Source organism: Cupressus sempervirens, chromosome 9, assembly GCF_028749045.1.
Source record: "Cupressus sempervirens isolate cs-2001-9-10 chromosome 9, ASM2874904v1, whole genome shotgun sequence".
Taxonomy (NCBI): Eukaryota; Viridiplantae; Streptophyta; class Pinopsida; order Cupressales; family Cupressaceae; genus Cupressus; species Cupressus sempervirens.
Genome location: NC_143126.1, coordinates 227754452 through 227778973, shown reverse-complemented (window position 1 = coordinate 227778973; position 24522 = coordinate 227754452). Strand labels below are relative to the sequence as shown.

At 33.4% G+C, this 24522-nt stretch overlaps 1 protein-coding gene across 1 annotated transcript in view; it reads right to left on the bottom strand.

Moving 5' to 3' along the window:
* Positions 1-1069: 1069 nt before the first annotated feature.
* The window catches only part of LOC149538330 (disease resistance RPP13-like protein 4), a 110958-nt gene continuing 87505 nt past the window's right edge, over positions 1070-24522 (bottom strand). The window contains exons 2-3 of the mRNA XM_089802449.1: positions 1481-1757; positions 1070-1408 (exon numbers count right to left, since the gene is read on the bottom strand). Coding sequence (XP_089658575.1) covers positions 1070-1408; positions 1481-1757 — 616 coding nt within the window. The remainder of the gene's footprint in view (positions 1409-1480; positions 1758-24522) is intronic.

The following is a 24522-nucleotide window of genomic DNA, read 5'->3' as shown; positions in this document are numbered from 1 at the left end:
GACACAAACAAATGTGAGGAAAGCAAGGAAGTTTATGTTTCTCCAGCATATACAAAGATCACTCCTTGTATAGCAATATAGGTGGCAAGGATATCCAATGCACCGAGAATGATTCCAATCAGGTGTTCCTTGAGGGAAATCCAAAGCTCATTCGAAAAGACATAGTGCGACATCCTGTGCCTTGTATATACTGCTCGATGCATGCCATTATGAATTCCCAAACTTTTCTCTGTATGTTTGAATGGTGCATGTTGTGTGAAGCATTTGGTGTATTTCTTCTATAAATCATCGCAAACTTATTCTTCATGATATGTTTCAATCACAATTTGGCTCTGCAATCATTCCAAATGTTTACTCAAGATAATATAAGTCTAAGGCATTTAGCAACACAATTGGCGCTCATTTGTATTACCACACATACACCTTATCCATTTTCACCCATGGATTTTTGGTGAGAATGGAAGAGAAGTTTGAGGTGGTGTTACATGATATTTGCTTGATCATAGTGGCATCGAAATACCTTCCTTATGCAGATTAGAAGTGATCATTATCTCCTCGGTTGAATTTCTCTTATTTTCATTAGGAGTTGCGGACTTGAGGATGAAATTTCCAAATAGTTCACATGTCATGTCTGAACTTGCCTTTTCTAAGGTATTTTATCAAATGGTTCATGTGCTTGTCCACGGTCAAGTTGAAAATGGAAAAATTTGATCAAACGGCTCCCGTGTCTTGTCTATTTTTGCAACTATCACTGATCTCCATGCATTCAGGCTGGAAGATGAAGGGAGGCTGGTCTGACTGTCCACGTGCTTTGCCTTAGTTATATCAATACCATTGAATCAGCTTAGACATAATGTCAAACATTTTGTGCACATTCTCCATATAACCATGTTTAGCACACATGTCAATAAGTGCATTTCCCACATGGTTATCCAACTCAAAACCATTTTTTTTATATATAGGAATGCATTTGCATCCCTCATTTGTAGGCTGGCACAAGAGCTAAGAACACTTGAGAAGGCACAGAGCACCGGATCAAACCCCACTTGCTGCAGATGTCTAAAAAGTTTCAAAGACTCTTCGACCTGTTTAGCATGGATTCCCATTCATTAGGAAGTGGCCTCACGCTGGCCATGGATACCACTACTATCTTCACGGCCATTGGCAATCTAGAGCATTTCCTTTCAATCGCACAAGCCACCTCCTGCAATTCCTCTGGCAAACTTTGATTCTCATCTTCAGGGAACGCGTGAATGCAGAACAATCTCCAACTATTGTCTTCAGACATGTAGTCCATATGGTGCACCCGGTGAGCTCCAACATTTTCCAACACTTTCTTGTCGCACGTGGAAATAATTTCTTTGCCCCTCCCTCGGCCCAACAGAAAGCCAATGGATCCCAAAGCGTGCTTGTCCCAAACATCATGGAGAACAAGTAAACATCAACTTTCATGTAGGTGCTTTCAGAAATTATCTCTCACCTCCTCCACATTGAGCTGACTTTGCTTTTCATCCTCCGGCAGCTTTACTTGTCTTGCTATGTGGAGGAGTAGCTGATCCAACACAAAGCTCTGGGATACTGCCACCCAAATCAAATGATCGAAGGATTCTCTCACTTTTTGGCTGATGAAGACATGTTGAAGAAGAAGAGTTTTCCCAAGCCCTCCCATGCCCGCTACAGCAATGATCTGAGGGCCATCTGTGCAGAGAAGCCATCCGCTGATGACATCGATATTAGTTGCATTCCCACCATTGTACCTTCCAAATTGTTGGTAAACAGATTTCCAAAATCAATCAGTATGTTACTTTTCTTCTGTAACCTTCAATATGCCTTCTATCTGGGTACCCACGTTGAAGAGGTTAATGGTTAGGAAAAACGTGTTTTTGGAGGTTATCATTAACCTTTTGAGAGGTTAATGGTTAGGAAAAACGTGTTTTTGGAGGTTATCATTAACCTTTTGAGAGGTTAATGGTTAGGAAAAACGTGTTTTTGGAGGTTATCATTAACCTTTTGAGAGGTTAATGGTTAGGAAAAAAGTGTTTTTGGGTTACTCCATTAACCTGCAATAACCTGAGGCTCAAAAGTTAGATTTTAAAAATTTCAAGTGTTGTGCAAACTTGGGAACGAGCCAATGACATGAAGATTTAGAAACTCACAAGAATTCAAAAATAACACGGCCATTTTAAAGCTTAAAATCAGGCGAGTTTCAAAAATTAATCATGGCTTACAAAATTGAAGCAAATTTTATAACTGGGCAACAAACATCGAAGGAGTGGCTTATCATATGAAGATTTAATTGCTCCTTCGACATGACCATAGGCAAAAATTGTTTCCATGCACTTAAATATAGTGTTTTTTCAAATCGAATGAGTTCAACTTATCATGCAAAGATTTTATTGCTCATTTGACATGATCGTACATAGAAATTATATATTTTTTACTTTTTGCATGATTGTAACTAGGTGTGATGAGAGAAAAGCTTGATGCAATGTTCTGAAATCCCTTCATGTAAAAATGACATGCAATGTTGCACAAAATTGAATATACATTACAGTTTTGACCTTCATAAGTGAAGGCCATTGTGGCGCATCAGACAATCAAGTTAGTTGAAGAAATTAGAGTGAAATTCCTTTGGCTGGAAGTAGTCTCTAAAAACATTATTTACTATGTTAATGAGAGGAACAATCCTACTTGGACTACTGCAAATATTATTGATGAAGGCATCCAAAACCGTCAAACCTTTGAAAAAACCTATGTGGCACATGAGTACTACAAGGCCAACAATGTGGCAAATAGGTTGGGAAATTGGGCTATCAAATATAATGAGGTGGCTAAATGGATGGATGGACATGACATCCTATCAGAATTTAAAGAGGTCATTGTAAGGGATCTTATCCCAGGTAGACTAGGTTTAATTAAATTAAATAATTAAAGTTACGAGACTATGGGTTGCAGTCAACAATAACATGTGTGAACTTATTATGATAATTAATGTTTTATGTGGATATGTAGAGCTATGAGGTGGAAGTATGATATTTATCATACTTCCCATACATACAATATCCATCAACCTATGTCAAGTACCACTAGTGCGAAGCTAATTCACAAGGAGAATAAATGGTGTAAGAAAATGAGGAAAGCCAAAGGCTTGTACATTCTAAAGAAAACTAACTATAGAGCATACATTAAGAAGAACACCATGGTTGGGGAAACACACAGGAGGGTACTAGACAATGATGCCCAAAAGTGGAGAAGAAGAACCAAGGTGTGGAACATCCTAAAGAAAGGATAAATTATGAGCTATATTGAAAGCATTCATAGATGGAAACACTCAGTAATAAAAACTATAGTTAGAAACTAGAATAAAGGCATGGTTGGAAATGATGGGGTGGAGTTCTCTATTATGCGACAAACTATATTCTAGATCACTAGTATCCCTATTATTGGGATAAAATTTTACAAAGATTGTAAATTTTCAGAGCAAGTGGTGGTAGATTTTACTAAGAACCAAGAGGAGAAATAGGCATTGGAAAAGAAAGGCACCCATTATATCTCGAGCTCCATCAAGCCACTGTGGAGATTCATGGTTCAAGCCATCATCAAATATATTTCTCTTGACACCAAGTTTGATCGCATATTCACTTACCATTTCATGCTTCTCAACCATTTCAGGTACAAGGTAAAAATCTCTATTCCCTTCTACCTTTACTATTCCATGAATGATAATATTAATGAGTATCAAGAAAAGAAAACTAGGAATCTAGCACTCCATGAGGGGCTGCTACTGTTACTCTATGAATACTTCAAAACTAGGACTATTAGTAAACAAATCAATGACAAGAAAGAGGGAAAAAAAGTTAAGGGGGATTTGGATGAGTCTAAGGAGATATATTCACCTTTAGATATGGAGGAAAGTCTTGACATGTACATGGATTCAAAGGACTCTAAGATCCCATAGGGTGGCTTAGGGAAAAAGCTCTCAAAACTAAGAGCAAGGAGAAAAAGGTGCTCCCCAAGCCCAGATAGGTCATTAGCACTTCTTTAGATAGGGGTTACAATGATTGGGCTAAAGCGATGGACACAAGAGAAGATAGTGTAGAGGCAAAGGAGATAATTAAGCAAGCAGATGGTAAGGAATGAAAGAAGAATAAGAGAACCCTCACTATCAAAGTGTCAAAAAGCAAAGAGAAGAAGGCCATGGTGTTAGGGAATTGCAAAAGGAAAACCCCAGATGACAACAAGGAAAAATAGGGGAAGAGAGTGAGAAGGTGGAAGGGGACCCCATTAATACGAAGGGACTTGAATAAGGATTTGATGATCTTGGCACTACCACTTACAGGTGCTCAATCAAAGGGAAGGATAGGGAGGTGGTATAGAGGAACTTTGACTTTGCTTCAACTAATATGCGCATAAAAAGGAGCTAACTAGAACCCAGTTCAAGGAAAATGAAGAGGGTATAATTTAGCTAGAGAAATCAATCAATCTGGCTCTTGTCATCCTTAGTGACATTGCTATGGAGAAATTGGACATGGATGTCCTTAACAATACGAAAAATAGCATGGTAGATAGCTTCATTACCACTAAGTGGCTTTTCCACAAAATCCTTGACCTCAAACACAGAGTGAGCACTCTAGAAAGGGAGACCTATAGCTTAAAGAATAGGGTCATTAAGGGTGAAGAAAACACGGACAGAAGAGTGGAGGAAGTCAACATTAGAACTCATGAAATGGATAAGAAAATGCAAGGTATACTTGAGTAAAGTTCTAGCATCCTCAAGGAAAATGAGAACATCAAGAAGCTCTTTCACTATGTGGATGATCATAGCATTACTAATGAGCATGACCCTAACACCCATACCTTAAAGGACAAGACTCTAGATGAAGGCACAAGGAAGCAAGCTAGATCTAGTGCTAGGAGAAAGGAAACCCTGGCCCCAAACTAGGAGCTTTCTAAGATGGATGCAACTGGCAAGCTATCAGAGCTAAAGATCAATGCAACTAAAACGTTAAGAGACAACATCTGAGCACCCTGACCTTTTGTCAGCTTCCTTAATTTTTTCAAATCTCTACCTAGCTTTACTTATATATATATATATATATATATATATATATATATATATATATATATATATATATATATATATATATATATATATATATATATATATATATATATATATATATATATATATATATATATATATATATATATATATATATATATATATATATATATATATATAAGGGAGATGTTCCTTATTTTAATTTTTGGCTCTCTTTGTAGCCTTTTACATTCGATTGTAGACTGATCTTTATATGTTTGGGTTTTAGTGCCCTTTTAAAGCCCATTTTCCTTAATTAAAAACATCTTGACATTAAATGAGCAAAAAAGGCTTGTTACAATAAGCCAAACTCATTCAACAAGCTTTGACAATGTGCAAAAATGAACAACATTTTTGACATGTGTAATATTAAATCTATTAGAATTATAAATGGGAAACATATACTTCTAAGGGGGTGGGTGGGGGTGTCAATCAGAAGTTCAAACTTCAGTAATTAAAACTTTGACCATTCATTAAATGCAATAAATAAACTAAAATAGCATGTAAATAAAATGCATCTAAAACATGTAATCAAACATACACACTTGACACCTAATACGATTACCTCAAAACCCTACAAATAAGAAGGTAAAACTAGGGTGGGGATGACACCCACAAATCTATACTCCTATAGCAATAAAGTGTAGCCAATTAAGGTTACAATAGGTTGACCATGAAACATGATCTACCTTGTAAAATTCCTAGCTTGTTAAAGGCTTACAAAGACTGTTAAATTCCACCTTGTTCAAGGATGTTAACACTTTAATAGAAGTGTGCCTAGTTAAAGGACTTGAAATCACTCAATTGGAATGTCACCCTATTACAAGATTTACTAGTGACTATTAAGTCAACCTTAATCCAAAGGATTTTACCCTAATTGATACAATTGTTAGAAAGTAATAGTAGAGCTTTGATCTAATACAACTGACAACTTTATCTTGCGAATTTTAGATCACAATTTAGTCCTTCTTGATCCTCTCTAATCTAATATAACAATGTTGTGTCCTCAATCCTCTATTCTATACTTAATTGATTTTGCAATTCTTTCACACTACTAAGTCACCTTGAATGCTCTCTGAACAATTTGATTATGCACCCCTTGATATCTTCTTTCTATCACTGCTCTCTCTTTATACAAAATATTTGGTGCATTCTCTTCCTTATAAAGACTTTTGTGGCCTAGGGTTAGGTATAAATCTATGACTAAGATTCATCCATTTTGCTGCTTAACTCTTCATATTTTCTAATCGGTTGCATATTATTCTATAGGGAATATAAATAGATTCATCCTTATCTCCAGAATATTGAGACCTATCTTTGAGTTGGCATAAAAATGGTTTACATAGTTATTTGTGCCATTACAAACAACTATGTCCATTTTGTGTTACTCAACAATTGAGGTTACTAATGCTCGACACCTAAACTCCCTAGTATCAGCTATCTTTCTCAACACTTGAATCACTTGGCATGGTCTATCTACTTGATACTTGAGTGAGCCAGCATATGAGTGACTTGGCACTCATTGCAACTCAACATAGTCTATATTTATATGTTGTACTCAGCATGAACTGAGTAAATGAGTAGGTGTGTTGACACTCGATTGTCAAAACCAATCTAAGATTAACAATTTCCCCCTTGGACATGAGTGTCAAGAACACTTAAATGTACATAATCATTCAAATTTTCTCAAGTATAACACATTCATAGCTTGACATATATACAAAACTTCAAAATTTTAAAATTTTGCACTAACTTATATACTTCAAAATTTGTCATCTCCCCTAAGTTAATGTTCCTATTTTGTATCCCACGTCCATTCTCTATTTAGAGTAGATTTGTTTCTTGCTAATACTCTTTGACTTCAATGCACTTATACTCTTTCATCTCATATACTCTATTTTCTTCTCATTTCCTATTATGAGCTAATCTCCTCCTTTGTTTATTCTATTTTCTCCCTCTTTCATTATTCTCTCCTTGCTATCTTTTTCTCCCCTTGGTTTATCTCCCCCTTTACTCTTTCATTTATCATCCCCTTTTTTGACACTTATGTCAAATAGGATATATACTTAGATTATATTTGTCCAAGAAAGATTTATGAACTTTCATGGTTATTTTCAGCACAGCATCCTAGTTGTCACATCCAACACCCAATGACTTTATTTGGATAGCTAGCTCTACTACAAGGGGAACTAGTCCATCTAGTGTGGAAATATTAGGATATTTCTTTAACAAATTTTATGCATATCCTAGCTCCCTATGGATTATTTACATATGGGGGGTAAGGGAGGCTTGAATATTTTTCAGCTTGGTTCTTATATTAGCCACTTCTATTGTTAACACAGCTAGTTGACTTTGTGACTGAAGTAATGTGTGAAAATACTTTTCACTTTGAGCTGGGTTCTAAGGTAGTTGCATGCCTAATATTTTTAAATTCCTCGCTAGACTCACAATTCTATGGGTTGTGTCTTGAGTGAAGAGTGTGGAATCACATAGTTTGGTGTACAATGAGAATATGTTCTAAAGTACCTTCTTCACTTTTTCAATCTTTGTTTCCAATGCAACTTGTGTCAATGCTATGTCACTAGATATCTTCTCATTTACTTTCCCTTGAAATTCTCTTTCAAACCATTCAAAAAGTTTGGTATTTGTGTCTTGGTCTTTATTGTTCACATGTTCCACAATTTTTGACAACTGTTCCAATAGTCACTTTGTCTCTTTAGGTGTTTGTAAGTTGAAAGCATCTAAGAAGATGTCTTTAATTTCTTAGAGTTTCTGCCTCTATCTATAATCCTTCTTTAGTATTTCCTAATTTGTCTTCTTTTCTAAGGATTGTTTCATAATGCCTATCTATTCTAATGTTATAGTTTGATAATCATACTTAGGTATCACTATCTCTTCATCTAAAGTTACATCTCTAGAGTGAGTTACCTTTTCAACCTTAGACATGCTTGGGCCTGGTGCTAAAATTTGTAGGGGTACATCTCCCATGCTTGACTTCTAAAAGACTTTTGTAGGAGTGCTTGATGTTGGTAGAGTTACCAATGCTTGAATTGCCTCTTGCTCCTTCTCCTTTGGTGTTCCTTACTTTCTTCAGATCTACTTTGGTCAATCAGAATGATTTGACTTGCACCTTGTGTTTGTGCATTAGGTTGATCATTTGTTATTTCTTTCTCTTCTATTGTAGTCTGTCTCTATTCAACCGAATCAACTTTAACAATTGTGTCAACCTTTGTGGATGAGTGTATTGATGTTTGAATCAAAGGTTGAGTACTAGTAGCTGAAGTGATGATAGAATATTGTTCTTGTTTATTCATCTTATCCCTAGTGATTTCAGCTATTGCCTTCTCAAATTCATCTACACTGACCAATACTAAATTTTCACATAATATCGCTTGAAGTGTTGATTGGTCTAGTATCTTCTTTAGATCAACTATAGTTAAAGGATTTATGTTATAAGTTGAACTATTAGGAGAATCCTTAATAGTTATAGTTTTTGTACGTATACTTGTGTCATGTGGAGGGTTCATACTTGGCATTTGTGTGTCTTGCACACTCTCTTCTTCGTACTGTTCTTTAGCTATAGCCATGTCATATGTTTTCTTTTGTATCTCCTCCATAGCAATGTTATCCTTTTATTTTTCTTCCTCCTTGTCTTCATCTTCATCTTTATTATTTCTACCCTCAAATGGATCTTCCTCTCCTTCTTTGGCAGTTGCCAGCCCATAAATTAATTTCCACATTTGATTGGATTTCTTCACAACATCTTCCATGTTATTTTGGAGAATGTTGAATGCCCTATATTTTGAAGCAAACCTTCCACCATATTTCTTGTTAGACTTGGTAATCTGCACTTTTGTCAATTCTAGCATCACCTAGGCTAATGTGGATTCTCTAATATTTTTGTCCAAGTTTAAACAATAATGCCCCTTATTTTCAACAATAGTATATAATTCCCGTGGAATAGTATTATCTAATTCAAGTGGAGTGTTCTTGAATTTAGGCATCACTGCATATATTGACTCTTCTAGTTGGTTCTTCTTCTCTCTTTCAATTTTTTCAAAGTTAATACTTTTCAAACTAGTTAGATCTACATTATTTCTAATATTTTCAAGATCAAATTTTGGTCAATGACTTACCACTCTAAATTGGCTTGTATTCTCTAATTTTGTTCTCTCATCATCATTTTCTAGTTATGTAATGTATTTTCTTCTTTGTTTCTCTTGGAGTGGGCCTTTTTGTTCTATAGCCTTAGCCTTTTCTTTAGCTTTCTCCTTGGCCTTTTGCGTAGTGGTCCTTGTGCTTGCACTAGTTGTTTGTTTGGTTGGCTTTTCTAGGCTTAGCTTAGCAATCTTCTTTGCCTTCATTTTTGCCAGAAGCTGTGTCATAGCATTTCTCTTATTTAGTTCTCCTTCTACCACTACTTCTTTGGTTTCCTCTTCTTTGACACCTTCTTTTTCTTTTTCCTCACCCATGCCTTGGGTCAATGTAAGAGGTTGTTGGGCTTGTTCTTGCTCTTCCTCTTCATCTTCTTCTTCTTCAACCACTCCACCAAATTCAGCCTTTCATTTCCTCACCAATTTTTCTTTCTTCTTCAGTATGGAGGTTGTCTTTATTGCCATCTTAACTTTTGATTTCATAACAACATAGTTTCCAAATATATTTTCACTTTTGTCAACTTCTTCAGATAGAGATGTTGTTATTTTTGTAGATGCTTCATCAACATTTATTTCATATCCTAGAGGTCTTAATCATCTTACTCTATGTGTTGTAGCCTGTATGTATGTATAGTCAATATCTAAAAGGAAACATATATCATTGTAGTATTTTTTAACCAAAGAAACTGACATCCTCATTCTTTGTTTCATAAACATCTTGAAGTCTTCAAAATACTTGGTCCTGATAGTCTCAAAGTTATCTCCCATTTTCTCAATGTATTCATTGATCTAAACTGTAACTGATCTATTTATCTTCCAAACAACTATACCAAAGTATGGGAATGTGTTCTAAACATAGAAAAATATACAAACAAGCATTGCTCCAAGCTTACACTATGCACTCTTAGATATTTTGACTGTTCCAAGGTTTTTCATTAACTACTATAATTAAAGCTTGGCAAGATCATAAGTATGATCTTTCTTAACAATTTTATAGCCAACATCTATTTCAATATAGGGTGCACTATTTAACCTATTAGATTGGTCAAATTTATGAGAAATTGCTATAATAGAAAAGTCAAGTAATGGGTTTGTGATGGTGTCTATAGTCGGTCCTCTTTTGTTCCATTTTTCTCTAATGTTCTTCTCAATAACCTCCTTGGAGTCACTTTGTAGAGTTGTGGGCTGATCTAGATTTGGATAACTAGCTACTATATGAACTATTATCTTTGGAATTTTGATTTTTCCACCTTCTAGCCATAAGCATTGAGAAAATCTAGGGCATAGGTCAAACCCTTCCTTTCAAAAATTTAAAATTCTTCTTTCAAAACTCTATTCTTGCATAACCTATAATAGGCTTTCCTAATTTCCATAATGCTTATCCCTCCTATCTTGCAGTTATAGCAATCTCTAACATCTTGGACCATTATTACTTTTGGGGTTATCATGGAAAGTATGCCTGATAGATCTTGTTTGTATGCTATGTCTGGGATAGTTTTGAATTTTAGCTATTTAACCTCATTACTAACTAATTGAACATCAAAACCGCTTTCTCTTTCACATTCTTTGAACTAGATGCCATTTGACAAGCTAGAATTTAACAAATTTCAAACTGCGTGACTTGGCTAATGAGGAATACATTGTAAATTTGATGAACTAGAGTGGAATTATTTTTGTGATGTTTTTGAAAATGCTTTGATTAGATTCTTGAGTCACCTTTAGATTTGATTTCTCTCGCTTGAATTCATAATGATGAAAAATGGGTGAAAATCAATCATATACCCTTCAAAATTCTACATTTAATGCTTAATATTTATATAGCTATAATCTCAACATCAATGTGATTTCTGTTCCACTCGACTGCTATTGATATTACCCTCACTCAAAAACTACTATGGACTTGGAAACAACTAAGTTTGACTAACAACTCAACACTAATTAGCATTTCACTCAACATCAACAAGAAACTTTTTCAAGCTCTGCAACAACATGAAAACTTGAAGATTTAACCTTAAAATTTTCACATTTCTTTTCATGCTAATGTAGTCTTTTTAGTACTAACTTCTTTTGGAATTGATGTATGATGTAATACTTTGAATATTATTCCCACACACCTCTTTTTTCTTAGTTTGATGAGGTTTGACCACTTGACTTATTACGTGAAGTGATCGCTCCATTTGATGTGTTGCATCCATCTCTCTTTTTCCATTTCTTGTTCATCTCTCCTCTGATGTGTTCAACATTTGCATTGCCCTTTCCTTTATCAAGTTCACAACTTGGTGCATTTAACCTTGTTGGACAATATTTTCTGATGTGACTAGTCTTTAAATAGCTCAAGCATGTAGTTTGTTTTAACCATCTATTATAGTTACCATTGAAGTGTGTCCTAATGCAGTTCTTAGGAATATGTCCATATTCTTGACAATAGTGATAGATTTGTCTTGTGTTGTAATCCCAATTATAGAAGTGTCCATGGCTTCTTTCTCTTGTTGACTTATTTGGTGACCACATGGATTTGGATCTACATTCAAAGGCTCTACATTCATATTTTTGATAATTGTAGCAACAACCTTCAAATCTTGGTGCATGCATAGTTCTCGTTCTACATTTGTGTGCCTGATGACCTTGCTTATTGCACTTATGATAGTGAGTCATGTTCTTAGGTTTGACATGTTGATTTGCATTCTTGCTCTTGCACACATTAGTAGTATGTTCTTTCTTACCACAATAATGACAAGTGGGTTTTGATTTTTTACGTTTTTTATTCCTTTCTTTCTCAACATTGGATGATTCTCCTCCTTCAGTGCTTGTGTAGCCCAGTCTTGATGTATCATTATTGGATCTAGGAAATTTTAGTAATTAGTCAAAGTACTTGATGGCTTCATTTGGCTTGTTGAAACTTTTAAGAATCTTTCTTTGTCTTCTTAGGTCATTTTGCAGTTGTTCATTCTGCAACTTCAATTCAATTATCTCAATGTCATTGACATTCAACTCATGATGAGTATTCGTCATCTAGATTAGGGTATCCAATTGCATGTTGGAGATTCTAGTAAGCTCAGTTAACTTCGCTTCTAGTCTATTTGTTAGAATTCTCTTGTCTGCTTTAATCGTGACCTTGTTTTCTATAGCTCTCTTCTTTTGTTCAATTACCTCACATATCATCATGGCTTGAGATTCTTGTTCTAGCTTGAGATTTTTGATCTCCTCGGCTTGTACTCTATTCTTTTCTATTAAATCTATAATTGATGCATCAAATTCATTCGAGTCTCCATTTGCAAATAGCTTGGTGGTGTCGATATCTTTGTATTTTATGTCATTCTCTACAATGGCTATCTCTTTCCTTCTCTTTAAAGATTTCCTTAACTCCTCTCTAGCCTCATCTAGTGAATGTAGAATAAGTTTTATCTCAATTCCTTGGTTCTCAATAATCTTTCCCAGTTTGTTTGCTTCCATTTTAAGATCTTTTCTCTAAGCAGCAAAGCTTCTCCTTCATAGAACTCAATGCTAATACCAATCAGTGAAATAAAAAATGGGAAACATATACTTCTAAGAGGGGGGTGTGAATTGTCATGCCTAACCACTATTTTTGGTTTTTCTACAAATTAGGACCTTGTTGTTATAAGATTTCCTTCAGATGTTATATTTGTATTTTTGAAGAACTTGGTTATGTTACTATCTTTGAATCACGAATTTGATGCTGAACGTATTTTCTATTAAGAACTATGTTACTAGCAATGATTGTGATTTAGGATTTTGTGTTTTGAACTGGTGTATAACTGATTTCATGTTGGTTGGGTATCAATTATGTTTTTAACTCATGGTAAACTGCAGTCTATTTTATAATGTATGTTAACTTGACATTGCAAATACATTTAAATGGTAGTATGTTGTATGCATTTAGAACTCATCATTGTACTTTCATATACATGACTGTAAAGGGATTAAAAATTTATATTTCATATAACCTTGAGATGGTTTTGTTTTCTTGACTCATATTAACTTGTTATTTGAGGGAACCACAGTTTGCATTTCATATATATATACTAGTTTTTTATAAGGGTCTAACACCCTAAGTGGAGGTTGGCATAAACATTTCTATTTGTTTTTAAAAGGGTTTAATTACCCCTTAAGCATTAAGAAACCCTAAATGGGCATCGATTGCCTTGAGGGAGGAAAACATAGTAATAGTGTTGAAAGCCAAATTCATGGCGATGAACTTGGTACTGCCGAATACACAAAATTGTGATTCATTTGGTGTATTGAATGCTTGTTATGGGGATTTATGCCACCAATGGTTTAGTCGCCCATTTCATATTGTGAGTTGGGTTTTTGCAGATTATGGGCTGAATACTGGGTCACATTGGTCTATTTGGTTTTACATCTATGATCTTATGATGAGATATTGACATTATTATGGGTGTTGGTTGGAAGGGAAACTTGCATATTGGGTTTAGCTTGATGGAGTTACTCCTCAAAAGTTATCTATTGATTTGTTGGGTTCTACGGCTTCACCCTATTGTGAAGTCATCTGCGAGTTATGTGTGTTGGCATTGTAGAGATTGCTTACAAGTTTTGGATTCAGCTATTGGGGCTTTGACATCAAGTTGGATTGAAGAGCAATCTTCAATCTTTAGTATTACAAGTAGGGGGCAATTTCTTACCCTACTCTCTCTTTCTGTTTACAATTGCAATGTTATTTCTATTAGCATGTTGTAAATGGTTATGATTTTTTACATTTTGTGTATCGACACTCAAGGATGGATATGTACAGAGCATGGAACTATGTGCAATGCTTAGCCCTGCATATACCCATATTTGAATGTGGATTTATGGATGAACTAAGTCAGGTGTTGCTTTATATATATATATATATATATATATATATATATATATATATATATATATATATATATATATATATATATATATATATATATATATATGGGTGAACCCACAATAGTGGGTTACACTTTTTCGAAGGAAGAAATTCCTCCAAACAAGCACGGATCCAAAAAATTACCCGTATAGTTTCGATAGAAACTCTTTTTCAAAGTTTTGATCGAAACTAGTTACTTTCGATAGAAAGTAACTGTCGATCGAAACTAAACACACCGAATAGTTTTGATCGAAACTTTGAACGTGGGTTTGCCCAAGGTTTAAAAGTTTCGATCGAAACTTTACTTAAGTTTTGATCAAAACTATGAAACCCACTAGCATAAATAGCAGTGCGGTCGGATTCTCTCCTCATTATTTCGATCAAAAGTTGGAGAGAGCCTGGTATCTGCTTTATCGACCATCTGAAAAAGGTATGAAACATTTGTTTTTTCCTTTTTTCTATTGTTTTAGTTAAAATTTATATGTTTTTTCGTATATTTTATTGTTTTTTATATATGTTTCTTTGTATATTTTATTTTACTATTCATGCTTAAGCCTCTAATGTTATTATGAATCTCTAAATTAGATCTAAGTATATAATATTGTCTTTTAATTTAAAATTTATTTAAAAATTTATTATTTTAGATGTTTTGAAATGTATTTAATTTATGTATTTATTACAATGTTGAATGATTAGATTAGATGTAAATTTGTTGTTTAAGTTACATGTAATTTTACAAATAAATATAATTTTGACTTAGAACCATATAACCTTGACCTAGAACCATATAACCTTGACCTAAAACCATATAACCTCGACCTAAATTCATTATTTAAACTATAATCATGACCGAACCATATAGTTATGTACAATAAAACCCTAAACATATATAAGTAAGTACTTAATCACATAACAACTCGCCAAGGGATCCAAACAAAAAACTTCTAATACTATTTAAAATAATTTTACTTAAATTGTATTGTACTTTGTTTCATGGATCAAAAATGGATGATGTAAACTATTTTATAAATGTATATTCTTTCAGCCTTTCATACCCTATGACATGTACAGTGGATGATTGTGCATTCCGAATTAATTTGCCAAGTGGCATTCGGAACAAATGTATATAAATTATTTAAATGGATTGAACTGAAGTCTAGTTAATATTATTTCATGTGGATGTGTTATTTATTTTACTTTTAGTACTTATAATTATTTAAAAATGAAATGTAAATGTGCTCATTAAGGAATTTGCAATCTCTTATGTTTTTTATAATTGTAAATTATTGTATGTATGTTATTGTTTGCTTAGTAAAACTTTTGATTAGTTCTTTGGATCCCTTGGCTAGGCCTCATTTAGAATTAACTATAATGTCAGTTTGTAAATTGAATTTAAAAATAATCTAAGTATATAATTAACTATATTATAATTCAATCACATGTCTTAACTTGGGTCCAGATCCTAAATTAAATACATATATAAGAATGTCAGAGATTAATTTGCATCTAGGTAAGAATATAACATACATATACATACATACTTGAAACATATATAACTTAGAATGTGTATGACCTAAAGAATACATGTTACAACCTTTAATTAATAAAAGTTAATTATAAGAACATAACTTGATTAAATAATATACAAGTTACATAAAAAAATGTACATCATATAATCTAATGTTCATGTAAAGATTAAATATATTTAACTTAAATTTTAAGTCTTAAGTTCCTTAATGCTAAACAGTATCCCTAAATTATACTAAACCTGTTCATAATCCTAACTGCAAAACCCTTTAATCATAAATTATAACCCCTAATCTTAGATGTACACTTGAAACCATATAACTTTTCTAAATCTCAATTTGAACCGTAGAGGTCTAAATGATAAACCCCAACATTAAATAGTAAATCATATTAATACTTGATCCTAACTTTAATTATATAAATTTATTTAAACTATGTGTTAAAACCATAATCAAAATTTTTATTGCTAATACAAATCCTAACCCTCAGAATCATACTTCTAGTTCAACATGATGTAAACCCATACCCTAACCCTCTAACCATACTTCTAGCAATGAGCATGTACAAACCTATAAGCTATAATTGAATAAATGTTAAACCATGACCCTAAATTATACTAAACCCTAGAATCAAGATGTATGTGTACACTAAGATCCTAAAATTTGTTAAATTTAAATGTTAAACTCTAATTTTAAAAGCTAGCTAGATATAAACTAATTTAAATACTAAACCATTATTCTAACCCTAATCATAAATTATAATGGTAAGTTCCCTTATACTAGATGATAAGCCCCAACCCTTATCCTAAATTATAAGCCCTAATCATAATCCTAGATCCATAAATTTAAACCCTGATGTACAAACCATATCCCTAAAAATAATACTAATACCAATGTCAACCCATATCCTAACCCTATAAATACTACTAATAGAAATGTAAACCCAATGTACCCTAACCCTAGAATCATAACTATAACCCTAAATCCTAAATGCTAACTTTCCTACTTTCCTAACCCTAATTGATCTAGACTATAATTTCTACTCAGGTACTTGGGACCTCCGACCACATGATCCTAACCCTTTAATCGTGGTCTCAATCCTAAATCATAGCCCTAACCATAATTCTAACTCTAACCAGGTAAATCTAAAACTAAAATTTAATTATCCAAACCCTAACCCTAACCTCAAGATCTTAAAATTTAATTTCTAAACCCTTATATTATAAATGATAATTTATGGGCTAAATCATAAGATTATATATATATATAATCCATGCATATCATATCAAAAGAATCATATAGAAATGTCATTTATGACATGTCCATCATATCAAAATATCAAAAAATGAGTGATATCATAATTTAGCATTATATCTTAATATTTAACACTAAAATAAACTAACCCCTTGGTCTTGACCTTAAACCAAATTGAATATATCAAACTAGATTGAAAGCTAACCCTGGCCCTTAACTAATTAATATTATACTTATAAGCCAAATTGAATTAAACCATGATCATAAACAGGTAATTATATATCCCAAGTTAATAGTAGAAACTTTGAATTTAACCTTAAATCCTTTTCCCAACCATTAACAAAATTGAACCATTACCCTAAGATTGAATTGAAATGTTAATTCAATTAATTAACTCTTGTCCTAATTGAAACCTAAGCATGTAAACCTAATCAAATAGTACAAACCAAATTGAACCCTAATCTTAAAACTAATTAAACATTGATATCAAGGTCTCAAAATGATACATCAATGTTATATATATGTACGCAAATAGATCTATATATGCAAATAGATCTGACAATTTTATGTGCACACATATGTCTAAAACCTTTGAACATTCTATCTAACTTAGATCGATATATAACTTGCAGACATGTAGTTCTTAAAAGGTCCCTGAGTTACAAACATTATATATATAACAACATATGTGTTTTAAAATTTAGTTTTCTTTTACGGTATATGTTCATTTAAGTTTTAGGACTTTTATATATATGTAGACATGTACGTGCATGTTTAATTTTATTAAAACAATTTAGATACAAGTTTTTTAATTTTGTCAAATTGTACATACATATATGTTAATATAAATTTAAAGTTTATTAAATGTCATACATTTTAATTTTAATTTTTAGGTTTACACATTATACACGCACCTACATACATTGACATGGCTGATCAACAACCTTCTATCCCCCCCGAGCAGCCTGTCCCCCTCGAGCAGCCTATACCCGGGCCCGAGCAGCCTATCCTGGGCCCTGAGCAGCACCCTATACCCGAGCCCGAGTAGCCTATCCTAGGCCCTGAGGAGTAGCCTGTCCCCCCTGAGCAGCATCATGTCCCCCATGATCAGCTACCTATCCAACGTCAGGAGCTCTATGATCACACTAACCAGGAGATTCATAGACTCTAGGAATCCCTGACTAGTGGAACATGCTCCAATGTTTATAGTGGTACATGCCAGACTATCTTACGCAGCGTGACATTTATTCAAGATGAGATTCATGGCGCTGCCCCATATTCTGCACATACTATACAGGCTATCCTTGACAGTAAGAGACAAGAGGTCTCCTCTGGTCTTTCACTCCAGGAGGTGCAGGGCTTGGTTCCCAAAGATGTCCTAAAGAGGGAATGTTTCCCTCATTATCTTTCACAAACGAATGTGAAGGGGTATTCTCCCCTTAAGTGTACAGATCCATGGATGGCTACATTGATATACCCACGCTTCCTTGCTGCCCATGGTCGTTATCCAAATAACGACGAAATTCAACTCTATTTTGCCCGACAACTTTATGCAGAGGTTCGCTTATGCAGGGTGGTGAACTACACAGATTTACCAGGACATTTAGGATAGGGGCGTGGTAGATTGGCTGATAAGTAGCCAGGTTGTCCCCCACTGGCACATAGATCAATTATCAGAGAGAGGGCACCTTCTATTTCCCCTGTATTAGGTCCATCAGCTGATGATGCCATGCGTACCACTCAGTTATGTGGGGTCCTTCAGGGAGTTGGAGAGATTGCAGCAACTGTTAGATCTATTTCAAGTGATGAGGTTGGTCAGTATTTGATGTCTCATCGGCGTTCTAGATCATCATCCTATGCTTCATCTTCAGGAGACTTGTACAGTGCAGTAGGCATCCCTTCAGTGGCTAGCTTAGAGGGTCTCACTGGAGTGTTGGCATGAGATACTATGATTGGTTTGGCTGAGGATTTATTAGATACATATAGATTTGTATCAGATCATCTTGGCATACCCATATCAGATGTTTGAGGTCGTGTCCATGGTAGTACTAGGACACATCCTCAGCCATATTCCTCTCATCGATCAGGTAGTGGTCATGGTGGTAGTGCACATGATGATCCATCTACTGACCACTCTTTTGCTCCATAGAGACATATACACACCACAGACCCTTTAGCTAGTGTTAAAGTGCAGGCTCAGAGTTCAGATGTGGGCCTTGATGATGTTGATTTGAGCTTGTCGACCATAGGGTGGATGGACTTGTTGACACGTGATGATTCTACTTCTATGCCATCTCATGTACATAGTCCACTTGGCTCGTCATTATTAGGACATGTGCCAGTCACCAGCCATGGGGCCCACGTAGATGCAGAGATTGAGCTTGATGCGACACAACAAAATTTTGATTCATTAGTGGACACGATCGATGCTAGGCAGTCCGAGTATTATCAGATGCCACCATCTACACAGGTAAAAAAAATTTCAAGTTCATGTTAAAATTTCAATCATTTCAAACTAATTTAATTTAGACATGTGCATGTGTGCACATGTACATGTATATCATGCACGTAGATTCAAATGTAATCATGTAGAGAAATTTTAATTTGATGTGTTTCCCGTGCACGTGTACAATGTAGGGGGACGTGCCTATTTTTACTCTAGCTTTGATGCTAGATCATGTACGTCGTCGAGACTCATTGGATGATGTCAGTAGTGGACAGGTAATGTTTATTTATGTTTTGATTAAATACATGTACATGTATTTCAATATCACTTTCTCTTGATTAAATGTATGTATGTATTGATATAACTTTCTCTTGAATTTATATATAGGGGTCAGCACATCCTAGTGAGCACCTTGATACTAGTCAGTCTTTAGAGTGCGTTGTGAGGAGGCATGGCGATGATAGTCCTGCACGTGATGATCTATAGTTTTTTTTATCTAGATGATTTGTTGTAGACTTTCATCCAGAGAGACATTCATATATGTTAGATAGACACTTTATATACACACATGATGCATGTTATAATTATATTTGATTTGATATAGATGTACCTGGATTTACATGTCTACATGTGTGCACACTATATTTATATTTGATATTATCTTCTGATAGATCTCTAGATAGATACATGTTTTTGTTATTTGTTCTCGAGATGATTGATACATGTTGCATTATGTTGTGGAATCTAATGTACATACTAGATCTAGATCTAGTATATTATAAATTGTTTCTATCTAAGATATGTAAGTAATTTATTTAGATATGTATGTGCATGTTTAATATATTGATTAAATTTATATATATATATATATATATATATATAGTTCATGTAATTTAAATGTTTGGTAATATATTGAACATGTATTAAATGTTAAAGTATCAGGTAATTAGTTGTACATAATTCCTAACTCGAGTAAATCTATAGAACTCATCCCTTTTATTTGTACACATATCCTAGAATTTTATCCCCTTAAGCCCAATGCTGTAAAATTCAAGTCCAACTTAAAACATGTACATGTTCAAAATTTAGTTTAAACAAATTGCAATTTAAACTTGAAAGCTCACATGTCAAGTAATTAGTTAAATCGAAAGCTCACATGTCCTAAAATTGAAAGCACATGTCCTAATTAGTTAAATTGAAAGTGTACATGTGTTCTAAAATTGACAAGTTAAATGAAATAGAAAGTTCAATATAATTTAGAAAGTTAAATGAATTCTTGCATTGAGTTAAAAATGAAAGAGTAAACGTTCAATTTAGAAAATTAGTTATTGGACACCAAATTTCAAATTGTTCAACACAATTTGAAATAGTTTGAACCAAATTTCAAATTGTTCTTGAGTTACATTTCAAATTTTAATCATAGTGAAATTTTAATTCAAAATTTAGTTAAACAGATTGCAATTTGAACTTGAAAGCTCACATGTCCTAAAATTGAAAGCTCACATGTCAGGTAATTAGTTAAATTGAAAGCTCACATGTCCTGAAATTGAAAGCACATGTCCTAATTAGTTAAATTGAAAGCGTCAATGTGTCCAAAAATTGACAAGTTAAGTGAAATAGAAAGTTCAATATAATTAATTTTACAAACTCCTAATTTCATCCTCTTAAGACAAGTGGTGTTCGAATTTCTTTCCCTCAAGGTGCACATGTTAGGTAATTAGTGTACACACATGTACATATAAGTTCATAATTTCTATAATTAGTTACTTTAGAAAATTCAAAATGAAAGAGTAAAAGTTCAATTTAGAAAATTAGTTATTCCACGAAATTTCAAATTGATCAAATGATTGTTCAACCAAATTTCAAATAGTTTGAACCAAATTTCAAATTGTTCTTGAGTTACATTTCAAATTAGGAGATGTTTCTATCTCATATCAAGTGGATCAACTTGTTCTTGGATAACATTTAATATTTTCTCATGATCATCAATATGGAGCCTCCACTTATGTATTACAGGTCCTTTGACTGGATGAAGAGTTAGACCAGTGGCAATAACATGGTTACTATATTGATATACCTTATTGTTAGGTTGATAATCGGTGAAATGAATCCCACTTTTAAGTACTTTTATTTGCTTCAAATATGTTCCTTGTACAACAACAGAACCTGCACATGTACACATTTAAAAAATACATCAATCTTGAACTTAAGTCAAAGAATTTGAATTCATTAAAAATATAGATACTTGACATACATATATACATAATTCAACTATATACTAACCTGTGGGAAAAACAATTTCATCACTTATTTCAGTCTTTGTTAGATTCTCTCTTTCCATGGTACAACATAATAAATAATAGCTAGCACCTTCTACAGTTTTTGATTCTGCTATGACTGCAAAAACATTTCCTACACAAACTTATATATGTCAAAATTTTGGATACACGTCATTTACATAAGTACATATATATAATAAAAATTAACCAAAATTATGAAAAATGTATACATGTACATGATCTAGGTATATATATAGTTCATACATACCAACTCTGATCAATCCTAAAATATGGTTATAATCACTAGAAATCAATGGAATATCATCATAGTTTTTGTCCTCAAACTCATTCGTATTAATAACATCTAGTGGCACCAAAGTCCATTCACCCACATATCCACGTTCTTGATTAATGCAACCACCATAGTCTTCATCAATACAATTAGGAAAACAACATGAGTATTCTCTTGTATACAATGACCACACATTACTATTTGTACTCATGACTGAATGCAAAGATCGTTTCTTCTCTACCCTCTTGCATGCATGCATTGATCTTCTATCAACACCTGAATGTGTACACAAGGTCCATAATTTAGTTAGAGATCATCTAAGGTAACATATTAAATATAAATTTAAAATTCAATTTAAAAATATGAACAAATTAATTTATATATACCTGATACCTCTCAAAACACTCTAAATGGTATGACTCGATCCGCTTCTAATGATGTGTTATCTATATTTGTTGGCACCGAAAAATGTGTTTTGCACCACTCAACCACATCATGAGCATTATTAATGTGATATCCTTTATAGTCCATTTGATACTTTCTTAAAGCACGTTTGATACAAGCTCCTGCACCATCATGCTCACCCTTTCCATGTCCACTCTCAAAAAAACTCCAAATGTGTGGTATATTAAGGTATCGATGATATCTACATAATGCATAAAATGGTCTAGCTAATTTAAATTGTGTTGCACATCCATCTGACCATACCAAATGTTTTTCTATTTTAATGTTTTTGTTTTTCAAATATTCAAAAAATGTCTTAAGACAATGTTCCACAAAATGTGTGTCATTTTCTTTGTCATCACTAATATAAAAGTGATACTCTTTTTTAATGACTCGTGCTTGATTTGTACTTTCCACACCATCCAGATCAATTTGTGCATGTCGACAAGACACTTGAACCATAATAGTAACCTGCTCTATATAGTATTATTCTTCTTGAAGTTATTTTTGAGATACGAAAGAGTAATTCTCTGCAAAATCAACAACAGATAGAATTGTTCCAAGTGGGAAAGTTTCTCTTAGTGTTTGAAATTGTTTTGCGTGCCACTTAGAAAAAAATGCATGGCGTATATATGGTTGAATCAATTTACAAAAATTTGACATAAATTCTCTAGCCGATATCTCATCCTCTACATATTCTAACCTTGTTGATTCTTTTCCAGCTTTTTTTTCTGACTTTATGTACTTATATCTCTTACATTTTACCATCCTTGTCGTATTAGTATCTTCTTCTCTCAAAGGAAATTTAGTCAAGTTACCACATGTTTCACAAGTTCCTCTTATGCAATCTATTTCACGGACACAATCATTTGGTTTGTCACATAAGATTGATGTTATGAATTGACTCGGTCATTTAGGAAAAGTATTTTGAGAAGTTTCACCACTTTCTTCTATCATCTTTCGAAACCCTTCATAGTACAGATCAAATTCAACATGATATCGACAACAACATGTTTCAAAAGATTTATTTATCTTCACAAAATAGGGCTTCAATCTTTGAAACATTGTTTGTCCAATCTTTATGTTAGTATTTAAATTACAAAATGAGAGATACAATTCATGTTGAGTGACATCCAACCAATGTTTTGCGTGTTGAATATATTCCTTGGGCCCAATCCTCTACTTGATGATATCTCTTCTATTTGGTGAAGGAAAAGTATTATCAATCCAAAATTGAATAAATAAGTTCTTAACTATTTCCCCAATCATGTCAGATCGAGGAGCTCTACACATTAATTCCCAATTGCCTTCTAATGTACTATCATTCAAATTGTTTCTCCTTTTTAGATAATGTAATATTGTCTTCCGACTATACCCAAAATGAGATGATAATGAAGATATCTATCTATTTTGGGATGTTTTCTTATTTAAAATAGATGTTAGTATCACTCTTCGTGCAATGGATTTATCTGCAGATCTAGTTTTTTTCCCAATGGAATGTAACCCTTCCTTAACACTTTCAACAATATCTTTTTCTAGTTTAGAAGTCCTCATATTTTTTATACTTGTATCTATACCCAATAGTCTCAGTGGCTCTTTTAATTCATCTTTGAGAAGTGAAATTGATAATAGTTGAGTTTTCTCCACTGTTGATAGATTCTCAAATTGTGCAATTATGTCTTTAGACTTTTTATTCAATTTCCTCTTCGTAGTATGTGTACGTTGATTAGCATATTCTCTCAATGTTTCCACATCCATTTAAATTAAATGATCTATGTTTCTATGATTAATTTTTCTCTTTAATCTTTGAGCTAAATTAACATTCTCATTTGTTGTTTGATCTCGGGCTGCACAAGAAAAAGTGAAACAAAGTCTTAAGATACAATCTAGATTTAGGGGACATATATGTATACATATATACATGTTTAACTCAAGAGTGAAATATTATGTACTTGATTAAATTATCTAACCTTCAGATGGTTCTTCTTCAATATCCATTGCTTCATCTTCAATTTCCTCATGTCCAACATTTTCATCATCTACTAGAATTGCACGTGCACGATATAACAAATAAAATCAAGTAAGTTTATAAGGGGAAATATCTCTCACTAAATTTAAAAATTAAAGATATAAAGTTTGATAGAGACCTA